Source organism: Podarcis muralis, chromosome Z (genome assembly GCF_964188315.1).
Source record: "Podarcis muralis chromosome Z, rPodMur119.hap1.1, whole genome shotgun sequence".
Taxonomy (NCBI): Eukaryota; Metazoa; Chordata; class Lepidosauria; order Squamata; family Lacertidae; genus Podarcis; species Podarcis muralis.
In genome coordinates, this window is record NC_135673.1 from 17,059,683 (window position 1) to 17,072,055 (window position 12,373).

General features: G+C 44.4%; 1 protein-coding gene across 3 annotated transcripts in view; it reads left to right on the plus strand.

Moving 5' to 3' along the window:
* The first annotated feature begins 3,941 nt into the window (after window positions 1-3,941).
* PRRX2 (paired related homeobox 2) overlaps window positions 3,942-12,373 on the plus strand; it is a 56,790-nt gene continuing 48,358 nt past the window's right edge. Inside the window, exon 1 of one of the 3 annotated variants that reach the window (XM_077922137.1) lies at window positions 3,942-4,703. In XM_077922137.1, the coding sequence (XP_077778263.1) occupies window positions 4,451-4,703 (253 nt within the window). In that variant the 5' untranslated portion in view covers window positions 3,942-4,450. The remainder of the gene's footprint in view (window positions 4,704-12,373) is intronic. The other 2 variants (XM_077922138.1, XM_077922136.1) reach the window with 2 other exon arrangements.

Consider the following 12,373-nt stretch of genomic DNA (forward strand, 5'->3'; position numbering starts at 1 on the left):
TTATTACTATTATTAATTACTTACTCTTTGGCATCAGTGCTGGCCCTTGCAGAAAGATAACTGCCTAGGTAGGAGAAGTGATCAACATTTTCCAACGTTACACCATTGAGTTGGATTTGTGGCACTGCAGAGGGGTTATTTTGTACTGCCAACCTTGCTTGTGAAACATGGACCACTTACAAAGGCTATCTCCAAATCCTCGAAAGATTCCGTCAACGTTGTCTCTAAAAATTTTTACACATCATTTGGGAAGACAGGTGAACAAATATCAGTGTACTGGAAGAAGCAAAGTTCACCAGTGTTGAAGCAATGATTCTTCAACATTAACTTTGTTGGACTGGTCATGTTGTGAGGATGCCTGATGATAGTCTTCCAAAGTAACTACTACTCTATTCTGAACGTAAAAATGGAAAGTGTAATGCTGGTGGTCAACAAAAGAGGTTTAAAGATTGTCTCAAGGCAAATCTAAAAAGAATGTAGTATAAATACTGACAACTGGGAAACACTGGCCTGAGAGCGCTCCAGTTGGAGAACAGTTGGAGAACCAAAGGTGTCATGGGCTTTGAAGACACTCGAACTCAGGATGCAAGGGAGAAACATGCTAACAGGAAGGCATGCTTGGCAAATCCACACCGTGATCAACTCCCGCCCAGAAACCAATGTCCCCACTGTGGAAGGACGTGTGGATCCAGAATTGGCCTCCACAGTCACTTACGGACTCATTGTTAAAACCGTGTTTATGGAAGACAATCTTACTCGGCTACAAGTGATTGCCAAAGAGGAAGAGAGAGAGAGACTTACTCTTCATCAGCAGCTCCCAGAGCAGGTTACAATGATTTCAACTTCAGAATTAAAAACAGTTAAAGCAGATTACAGTCACAGGAATATTCATTATTATTTATCTACTGCATTTAAGTCCCACCTTTTTCTCCTAGGAGCTCAAGGTGGCGTCCATAGTTCTCCCTCCTCATTTAATTCCCACAAAATCCCTGTAAGTTAGATCAGGCTGAGAGGCAGTGACTGGGCCCCAAGGTCATCTAGTGAGCTTCTTGGCCATGTGGGGGCGGGGGGCGGGGAGAGACTTGAACACTCTGTGGGCCCTAAACACATACACCTCCATTTTCAAAAGCTGGTATAAAGAGGTGCATCTTCAGCATTCACTGGAAGTTGTGTAATGAAGGTGCCAGGCACACCTCTGTGGGGAGGGAGTTCCATAGTTCAGGGGCCACCACCAGTGGCGTAGCGTGGGGGGTGCAGGGGGGGCCGGCTGCACCAGGCGCAACATCTGGGGTTAGGGCAAATCCACAGGTTAGGGGGCGCAAATCCACGGGTTAGGGGACGCAAATTACTTGCCTTGCCCCGGGTGCTGACAACCCACGCTACGCCACTGGCCACCACAGAGAAGACCCTCTCCTGTGCCACACCCCTCCCCAGGCTTCGGAGAGTGGGGGAACTACCAGAGTACTGAGTACAGTTAAACAGTACATGCGCAAGAATATTTATTATTATTTATTACTTTAATAAATAAAACAAAATTTTATTAATAAAAAAAATACGGCGTTTCCGTGCGCTGCTCTGGTTTGCCAGAAGTGGCTTAGTCATGCTGGCCACATGACCCGGAAGCTGTACGCCGGCTCCCTCAGCCAGTAAAGCGAGATGAGCGCCGCAACCCCAGAGTCGGCCACGACTGGACCTAATGGTCAGGGGTCCCTTTACCTTTACCTTTATAGTTAATCAGGAAAGGGATTATCACTTCTCTGACTGAACATCACAGACATAGGACTCAGCTGCAAATATAACCTTTTAAGTGCTTTTTAAGTGCATTATACAAATGTGACACTAGATGGTGATGGTGAGCTTATGGCAAATTCAATATTTTTTCAAAACACTTTTTAAAAAAGCATTTTCATAGTGTTTTTTTATATTCCACCATAAACAGTAGGGAGTTGGGCTAAGTCCATGCACTGAAAATGCAACGGTTTGCCATGAATATCCAGAGCTTTCATGCAGAGCAAATCTTTTGGTTTCAGGCCTTCCAAATCCACTCATGGTAGCCGGATAAGAGGAATGTTTCACCCAGGAAGCAAATTGGGAGCCAGGCCAGCCATCACTAACTGATCAACTTCCCCTACAGTTTCTGATCTCGGCTGGTTCCATAGGTTCCCCTCAAAACAGAATGTTTGCGAAGCCTGTCACTGAAATAAGTGAACATGATCAAAGCAGATCTTTGTTTTTTTTAACAGTTCTGGGTTCTTCAAGTTCTTTTAAAAGGTAACCAAGGAGGAAGGAGAAGAGGGTGCAACTCCGATAAGTTTTTTAAATATAGCATTGTAGGAAAATTGACATCACGGGGCAAATCCGTTGTCATTTTTGTTATGGACAGGAGCCTTTCATTTAACATTTTGGATCCAATTCATGTGTTCCAGAAAGTGCCAATGAAAATATAATATGTTGGTTCTGTAGTTGGAAAAAATCCCAGCCAGTAAGTCTGGAAGTCAGAGGCTGAACAAATCCCTCTCGTCATTGCAATCCTGTGCTGTGGGTTTGGTTACTTGCTTCCTTAAAAAAACCCACTGGGTTTAAAAAACAGCAACAAAGTCATGGGACAAAGTGAAATCTAAGGCTTGGACCAGCCAATCAGGCCCTGATGGAAAACACTTCTTCTTAGAGGAGCTTCCAAGGATCCACTATAATGTTTATGTTTGTGACTTAACCGCTTCTTTCCTTTCATCTGTTCTGCAGATCTGTTACGTGGAACTCTAGGTAGCAAGCAAGAGAAGTTCCGACCAGGAATGGGCAACCTTGCTTCTCTTCAGAAGAACAGAAGAAGAGCCTGCTGGATCAGGCCAATGGCCCATCTAGCCCAGCATCCTGTTCTCCAAGGGGAAGCTTCCAAGCAGGATAAGAGGGGATCCCGCAAACCCACTGAAGCAGGGAGAATGCAGTGGGTTTCTTTGTTCAGCAGAAAAACATGCTTTGGACAGAAAACCCTGCCATGATCCCTGAAAGTGATAAGCCAGGCTCCTGCCCAGCACCTGCATGGAAGACCTTCTCCACAAAAGCACCAGTTAATTTCTCTCCATAGGGGTGAATGGTGACAGTTTAGATGGGAGGGGCAATAAATAAATAGAGCCCCCCCATGTCACTGATAACTGAACCTAGTCATAGGAACCCAAGAAGCTGCTTTCTGGTGACTCAGACCATAAGTCTACCAAGCCCAGTACAGTGGTACCTCGGGTTAAGAACTTAATTCGTTCCCGAGGTCCGTACTTAACCTGAAATGGTTCTTAACCCGATGGGGCCTCCCGCTGCTGCCATGCCACCAAAGTGTGATTTCTGTTCTCATCCTGAAGCAAAGTTCTTAACCTGAGGTACTACTTCTGGGTTAGCGGAGTCTGTAACCTGAAGCGTCTGTAACCTGAAGTGTATGTAGCCCGAGGTACCACTGTATTGTCTACAGTGACTGGCAAGAGTTCTCCAGGGTTTCAGGTATGGAATGTAACCCAGTCCTACCTGAAGTTGCCATTGAGGATTGAACACAGGAACTTCTGCAAGCAAATCAGGTGGTCTACCATTGACCCACCACTCTTTCCCCAATTAGGAGTTAAGAATCTACCAGCCTGGATAGCTTGGTTGCTTAGAACATGGTGTTGATAATGCCAGTCCCTGTAAGGGACAGCTGCCTACTCCTGCACTGAAGGGCATTGGATTACATGATCCTCAGGGTCCCTTCCAACTTTATGATTCTATTTGGGGTGGAGGTGGGGGCTTCAGGTAGGCAAATTATTTTCCCCTTTAAAGCTGTCCTTTTTCCAAACACGCTCCCCCCACAAACGAACTTGTAGAAAAAAAGGCAGGGGTGACGACTAACCGAAAAACAGAAAAATAAGGAGCAGGAGGGGTGTGTGTGGTTGTCTGTCTGTCCGTCTGTTAAAAGGCAAACTTTTTTGTCGATTTCAGAAGAGGGAGGGGGCAGCTCCTCTTGAGTCAGTTTCAGGAGAAGGGAGGGGAGGAAGGCTTCGTCAGTTTCAGCAAAGGAGGGCCAACCTCTTGTCAATTTCAGAGCCAGGGGAGTCGTGCGAAAGAAAGAAAGAAAAAGAAACCAACAACTTTGGTCTCTGAGCGGTTCGAGAAGAAGCCAGAGAGAGTTTTGTGGGCTAGGCTGAGCAAGGGGAAATTGGGGGCGCGCTCCCTCGCCCTGTTTCCCCTCTCTTAGACGTCGACACGAGGCAGACCGAGATCTTCCCATCTCTTTTCCCTGGGAAACCACAGCCAGGAAGAGCAAATCGGGGGTGTAGCGGGGGTCATCAGAACTTTTTTTTTGGGAGGGAGGGTAAGGGAAGGAAAGGCAAGAGAGAGCCGGATCGCTTTTGGGTTTGTGGGTGCTGGGTGCTGGTGAGCCAGGGTGGGTGGGGGGTCAGCAGGCGCCCTGGAGCCCCCCACCTCCGCGATGGACGCTGTGGCAGCCTTCGGCATGGATAAGCAATTTGCCCCGAACCCGGTGCGGATTTTGGACCCTCCGGACAACCCCCAGGCTCGGAAAAACTTCAGCGTCAGCCACCTCCTGGATTTGGAGGAAGTTGCCGCCGGCATGAATGGGGCAGCCAAGGAATCCGGCGCAGAGGCGAGGGAGAGCGGCAAGGGCGGGCCGGACCCCTCTGGGGGCAGCAGCGGGAGCGAAGGAGGAGGCGCCCTTCGGGAAGGTGAGCGCTTTTTAGATGAGGGGGGGAAGAGGAAAGAAGAGGAGATGTCCTCAGACTTTCTTTTTGAGGGGGGTGTCCTAAAGAATCTGTGACGATAGGCTGTCCGGACTCATCCAACTGTTGTAATTCTGTGAAATGGGTATAGGAAATGCAGTGCCAGCCAGGCCTGGGGGAATCCACAAGCTTTCACACCCTGGCAGCCTTGCTCGCAGCTCCTCATAAAGTCCACCTACCTGGGAGTCAGCCCCACTGAATTCAAGAGGACTTGACTTATGAGTAGACACGGTCCAAATGGTGCCGTTTATGGCAGATTTGGGGCCTGATCCTGCCCGTTGTAAAGCATTTCACAGTGATCACACGAAGTCATCCTCAACAAAATACCATCCTTTATATTTTCCCCCACTTTCTTATTTCATCTAAATTTCCCATAGTTTTATTGTTTATAATTTGTTGTGTTTTCCACAAAAATGGCAAATCCAGATTAAATGGTGAAATGATAACAGGTGGTGTTTTGATGAGAACAGCATTGTGTGGATGCTGTGTTGAACTTGTATGTAACAGCCATCCCAAATCCACTATAGTAAGGTGTGCAAAGGTTCCTTCCACATCTTCCTTATTGGAAGCAAAAGCGCTATTGAAATTGGTATCCAATTGGGCCCTGTTCCTTCCATTGGGCCTTGCACTTTGTAATTTTTTCTGCAGGATTGTGCTCCTCTCTCTCTCTCTCTCTGTCTCTGTCTTTCTTGCATCTTTTCATAATCACACACTCTGAGTCTGGGTTTATAGGACCAGCATCCTTTCCTGTACAGTGCCTAGCATGTAGTCCCTTTGCAGTAATCTGGTTGGCCACTGTGAGAACTGGATGCTGGACTAGATGGCCCCTTTTGGGGTCTCTTTTTAGGTGCTTAGGTTCTATATGTTAGCTCCAGGGTCAGAGGCAGCAATGCTTATGAATACCAGTTGCAGGAAACTGCAGAAGGGGAGAGTTGCTGTTTCCAAGGGCATCTGGTTGGCCACTGTGAGAACATGATGCTGGACTAGATGGGACATTGGCCTGATCTTACATCCCTGCTATTTCAATGACCAGCAGTTCCAGTGGTTAGCAATAGATTCCCCTCCTCCCCCCAGGCCTTGGAAACTGGGGAAAGAGGTGCGGGTTTTGTTTGGCAAACAGACATCTTAAAGCCATGGAAAGGAGTTTTTGCAGTTCATCTATGCTCTGAAATATATTTGTGCATGAGCAAACGCCATGAAGACTATTATAAGCATTGTGAAATGTGACATCATGACAACAGCCACACATCCAAGAAGATTCCTTCTTCTTTCTTCTTTCTTCTTCTTCTCCTTCTCCTTCTCCTTCTCCTTCTCCCTTCTTTCAGGATACATTTTCTTCAAACGGAGGCTTACAAGAAACATAAAATTTATATGCTGCTTTTCAGCCAAAAAGACTCCCAAGGCAAGAATAAACAGATGTACACAAATACAACACAGAGCAAATACAACACAATGCAGAAACAAATGATGTAAATTCAACACATTTCAACAGTATTGGAAACCAAACACATCTCTGCTCCTGCCAAAAAAAGGCAGATGACATTCCCTTCAAAAATGTTAAGGGTGAGAATACTTAAGCATATATAAAATGTCACCAGAAAGCTTCCCACAAGGCAGATGGGATAGATTAGCACAGGAGTGGTGGTGGTGGTGGTAAAAAGACTGCTTCGTTTTGCCATGAATACCAATGGGAAGTTGAGTTGCCTGGACCATAATTTATTGATGAGTTCTCAAGGGCCTTGGGGCTGAAATCATCACCAACTACATAGGCACAACTTTGCTCCTGAACGCAACACTCTGCCGCTAATGGTTCACGGGTGAGGGTCCAAGTCCCGACAACTTGAGTCCTAAAGGACTTTGTTCTAATGCTGGTGGTTCCCAAGGCCTCCCAGAAAGTGAAGCTTCCTCCTGCAGAACATGCTCACCTTTGCAAGTATACCCAGGCATAGGAAGGTTGAGTCTGAACTGTCCTTAATTTTAGCTGCCTAAAATATTATTGTTGCCATTTGTAATAAAGTTAAGAATTTTAAGGGCCTTAGTTGGAAGAGCTAGATGTGGTTTATGACTAGTAATAAGATATTATCATCATTATTGTGAGCCTGCTGGATCAGGCCAAAGGAGGCCTAGCCGATCCAGCATCCTGTTCTCACAGATGCCAGTAATGGGAAACCCACAAGCAGGATTCTACAAGTGCAACTCTCCCCTCCTGCGGTTCCCAGTGACTGGAATTCAATAGCATCACTGCCTCCGACCATGGAGACAGAGCATAGCCATCCATTGATTGCCCTCTGCATCCTGTAAAACGTAAGCATGCAAGCAGAGTCCTGTTGGATCAGGCTAAAGTGGGCCCATCCAGTGTAACATCTTGTTCTGACAGTGGCCAACCAGATGCTTCCATTGTTGTTGTTGTTGTTGTTGTTGTTGTTGTTGTTGTTGTTGTTGTTACTATTACTTATTGAATTTATATACCGCACTATACCCAGGGGTCTCAGGGTGGTTCACAGAATAAGAAATTTGCAAGCAGGACATGAGCACAAAGCATTTGTCTGCTACCAGGGTAATTTCAGGGACACCTTAGCATGCTTGCACACACTTGTGTGCTCCCCCACTACACCATAAACTGCATATGTTGCAAGGACGCACTGGTTAGACTGGCCATTTTTACGGCAATCTGGTTCTGCTTCTTCCTGCATTGGTCTTAGCGATACTCATGCATGTGCAACTCCCAGGAGGCTAAAAGTTCTCTCTTTGTTTTCCATTTTCAATGTCATATATGGGGGAAAATGCAACAGGCATCCCTTGGAATCAATCTGCACAGCCCAAAAAATTTTCTGTGGAAAGCCCCAGGCCCAGACAGAGGGAGGGTGGCACCATATGGGCCACTTGGCCCAGGCCTCCGATTCCAAAGGGGACCTCGGTCAGCATATTCACAATTGCAAGGGATGAACTGGGGTGAACACGGAGGCACAAAGGTGGCAGCGGTAGTGGGCGGATTCCCTGGGGCCATGGCTGGCAGCACAAGAGAAAAGCTTCCCCAGCGTCCGTCACCAAAAGAAATTGCTGATCAAATACTAAACTTGAATTTGGAAAATGTTTTTCCAAATCTTCTAATTGCATTACGCATTTTCTTATCATTACTAGCTACAATGAGAGAAGTTTCAATATATTAAAACGAATTAAGTCTTTCTTTCAATCAACAATGGCTCAAGAACGCCTAAATGGTTTAGCAATGATAAACATAAACCACGATCAGGTGAAGTTGCTTGATTTTTCCTGTGTAATTCAAGAATTCGCAGAAAAGAAATTCATAAGACTTCAGTTATCCCCAGGGTAAAAAAAAGGGGGGGGGCACATTATCTACCTGGCCTGGGCCTCTGCCTGGCTCTGCAAGGCCCTGGAGAGCCCCATAAAAATGAAAAGACCATGGAACAACCCCCTTTCATTTCAATGGGGTTTGAACAGGAGAACATCCCATTAGATTTGGGATACATAAGACTTAAGCACCCAGCTATGTGCTTCAGATCTCAAGAGGTTTTCCCTGGGATACATTGTGCTCTCAAGGACCTCCTGAAAGCTCTGACAGAAGTATAAATTTGTTGTGCATAATCTAGCTTAAGTATACCCATTTGAATGAATAGGAACTGTCACAACTGCTATTATGGAGTCAAAATGACTCTTGTGGGTGTCTCCATCCATTTAAATGACCACCCTGTGAAGTAATGAGAAGGCTGCAGCTTTGTGTTAGTGAATGTGCTTTGCATGCAGAAGGTCCCAAGCTCAATTCTCAATGGCATCTCCTGGTGGGGCTGTGAAAGACCCCTTGGTTAAAAATCTTGAGAGCTGCTGCCGGCCAATGTTGACAGTTCTGAGCTGCATGGACTCTTGGTCTAACTTGGTATAATTTCTTGTGTTCTCATTAAACCAGCCTTTAATTCAGAACTGTGAGGACTGGAATCTTTATTTTTAAGGAAAGGGTCAGAACGCAGAAGTAGAGCATCTGTTTAGCATGCAAGAGGTTTGAGATTCAACTCCCAGCATCTCCAGATTCGGCTGGGAAAGACTCTCTGGCCGAAGCCCTGGAGAGCTGCCGCCAGTCAGTGTTGACAATTCTGAGCTAGATGGAATGAAGGCTCCACCCAGAATAAGGCAGCTTCCTATGTTGGTCACTCTTCTAACCATTTCCCAAAGGAGACACCTGAGACTGAGCTAGTGGCCCCCATTGGCAGAGGTGTGATCCGCATGTCCAACTATCACTGCAAGGACTACCTTCCTATTACTCATTTATTATAATTTATTATGGTTACACACAGCCCTAAAATCCTAAAATAGGCTGAAAGGTGTTGCATAGATGCTTTGATTGATTGTATTTATTTTTGGTGGGTTTTATAGTCTGTCCTTCAGTCAAATGCCCATCTCTGTTGCTCCTGTGCCTTTAGTTTAGGAGATTGACTTGCAAATGACAGCAGGTCTCCCAGTTGTGAACAACAGATGCTCTCTTGATGGGAACTCCTTTTTCATAGGCAAAGAAGGAAGCCAACTTGACCTCCCTCCATCTCATCTTTTGGAAATTTTTAATTTCTAACCTAGCTTCAGTTCAAATAGCATTGGGATGAAAGCAGAAACAACCTTCCAAGCATGGCAACTCATAATGATCATGAGAGCATGGTGCATTTTCCCTTGATGACACATTTAGTGATCTAGACCCAAATCCCAGCTTTTCCTACACAAGGTGGGCACCCTATTGCAACTCAGTTTGGTTTCCCTTTTACCAGTCTGTGAAACCAGAATAATAATGTTGATCTGCTAAATGGTGTCATTGGTGAGGATTGGTGAAATTGTAGCCTATAGACTTAAATATAAAGGAAAAGAACAAATGTTAAGTGAAATTTGCAGTGCCCGGGGGACCTCAGAATTAGGAACAGAAATCCAGAAAGACTGCTTCAAATATTTATTTCATATTTATTTATCATTTATCATAATACAGTAAATAAATGGGCACTAATTGGTTGGGCCACCCCTGAGCCATTAGGCATCAATAACTCCTTTTACCAGGCTCCCCCTTTTTTTTGCAATGGATGCTCTGCATGAGAATAATTTCATTTCATTTCACAAAATGTATATACTGTTTGATTGTAAGCAAGCAAGCATTCAAGCCAAGCAACCAACCAGCCCTCAAGCAATATTTTTTTTAAACCCACACAAATTATCAGTAAGAACTGTTAAAAACAAGTATTTAAAACATTTGCAAATAATTAAAATAAAAACCTGATGAAGATGAACATAATTGCCAACAATCTGCTTAGGTGGGTAGGCTTTGCCTAAAACAAAAATGTTTTTTTAGTAGGCACCAAGAACAGAACAGTGAAGGCACCTTCTTGATGTCAACAGGCAGGGAGTTCCAAAGTGTGTGTGCTGCCACACCAAAATATCAATTTCATTCATATGCGGAATTGGTGTTGTGTGGCACCTGTAACAGTGCCAGTTCCACTGACTGAAGCAGTTGAGTGGGCACTTGTCCGGTAAACTAGTCCCATGTAGTCGAGGGCTTTATAGGGACACCTTGAACTTGCTAGCAAATTGAGAAGACCTGAGCAAAGTGTTACACTAGGGCCTCTCCATCAGCTGATGGTAACATCAAGTGACTGTTTCATTTCAGGGAACAGGCAGACAGAGATAACGACAACATTATATCCAAACATATAGGCTATTCTCCCCATTAACCTCCAATTGCAAACCATTTTCTGGGGTGGGGGGCAGTTTTTATGTTCAGGTGTACATTAAAGTACTGTGTGAGAAGGCGTTTAGCCAGGCCATTATCTTAATGGCAGGCACATGCAACCGTGAGCGGGATCAGGGATATGGTTAGAGAAATCATATATTGTTGGTGCGGGGTCGTGGTGGCCACCATTCTTCTTTCCTGCATGCATGGAGCTTATCCCTTATGTGCCCACTTAACTGCTTTGATCAGTGGAACTGGCCCTGTAAGAACTTTATATTTTAGTGTAGCAGCACCTTTACTTTGGAACTCCCTGCCTCTTGATACTTGGCAGGTGGCTTCACCGTAGTCTTTTTGGTGCCTGCTAAAAACATTTTTTGTTTAGACAAGCCTACCTAGATGTTTAGAAAGCTGATGTATTAATTCGCTTTCAGTCTATAGTTAACATTAACAACTTAAGACTTTCAAAAAAGTTATAATCTTTTTCGAAAGTCTTAAATGATTAACGTTAATTTTCCTTATTGATAATTTCATTGTTTAATTGCTTCATATTTTTTTTTTTAGTGAAATAAATAAATAAATAAATTTACTCTAGAGCCAGAGCAGAGTTCATGTAGTATTAGTATATACTTGCACTGTGTCCTGTTTTGCTTCAGGGGAGAAAAGACTAGCTCAACACTCCTCTCCCTTCTGTTAGTAATGAGAGAAAAACATGTATGGATTTCTTTCTCATACAGAAGAAAAGGCAGAGTTATTTTAATGATGGTACAGTTCTGTGTCAATTATGTGGGAGTACGTTAGCACTGAATTTAGGAAGCTGTACTTCCCAGCAGAAATAAGCCTTTCACATTTTGAAGAATGCAGCAGAATAATGATAAGGGCTCTGGCAAAGGTGGACTAGCAAAAAGGCCAGGACGGCATTTGATTTATGGGAACTTATCTTCCATTACTAAGTAGAATTGTCTTACTGTTGATTATACAAGCATTCTTGCTTGGTTTGGTCAGGGTTTTTCCCCCCCAACCAGCTAATTGGAAGAATTCATGTGTTGGTAATAAAAAGAAGTTTGTTGCAAAATCCAAACTAAAATAAGCAAAGTGGGTGAATTAGTGTCTTACCTCTACAATTCCCTGAATCAGCTCCCCACCTTCGCAACCGCCCCACCCAAGGTAATTTGTGAAAAGTGTGTCAGTTAACTCAGAACTGGTTTCTAAGAAAGGAGCTAGCCTAGGGAGCTTAACAGATCCAGATCTGAATTCTGATCAGAAGAAGTTGGTTGTGTCTTTGGCAATTTAACGCAACCAGTGCCTCCTGTTGCCCGTTGCATTTTAAAACTGTGTGGTGAGGACCATTGTTTTTTCTTCAGAGCCTTCCTCCCTTCTATCATGACTTCCAAGGCCAGCTTTTCATTTGGGAATGAGGGTCCTGGGGTTCCTATAATGCGAGAGGACAAGGTTCAGGAGCACCAAAATATATTGATTGCATATGTCCCATAAATTGCATGCCTACCTACTGCCATGAGACCAGCTGACGTACATTATAAGGTTGTCTTTTTTTCATCTTCGCTTTTAAAATCACTTGTCCTGAATCTACTACAGTACTGCGTATCTGCAATCAGTTTGCCAGAACCTACGGCAGCACCGGTCTAAGTTTCAAAGTGAAGTAGAATGAAAATTGGTGGCTTGGAGCACCTTTTGTTTTGGGAGAAATTGACGACTGGGTTTATTCTCAGAAGGATCTGTATTCTTCTAACAAATGCAGCATTGGTTGGAAAATAATATTTGATTAATTTTTTTTTAAAAAATGAAACACATGAATACAGCTCACCCGGCGTAAAGCACTATTATCAAGTTCTGTTGCTTTCAGTTAAGCATTTTGCCTCCATCAAAGTGCTTGGCTCCG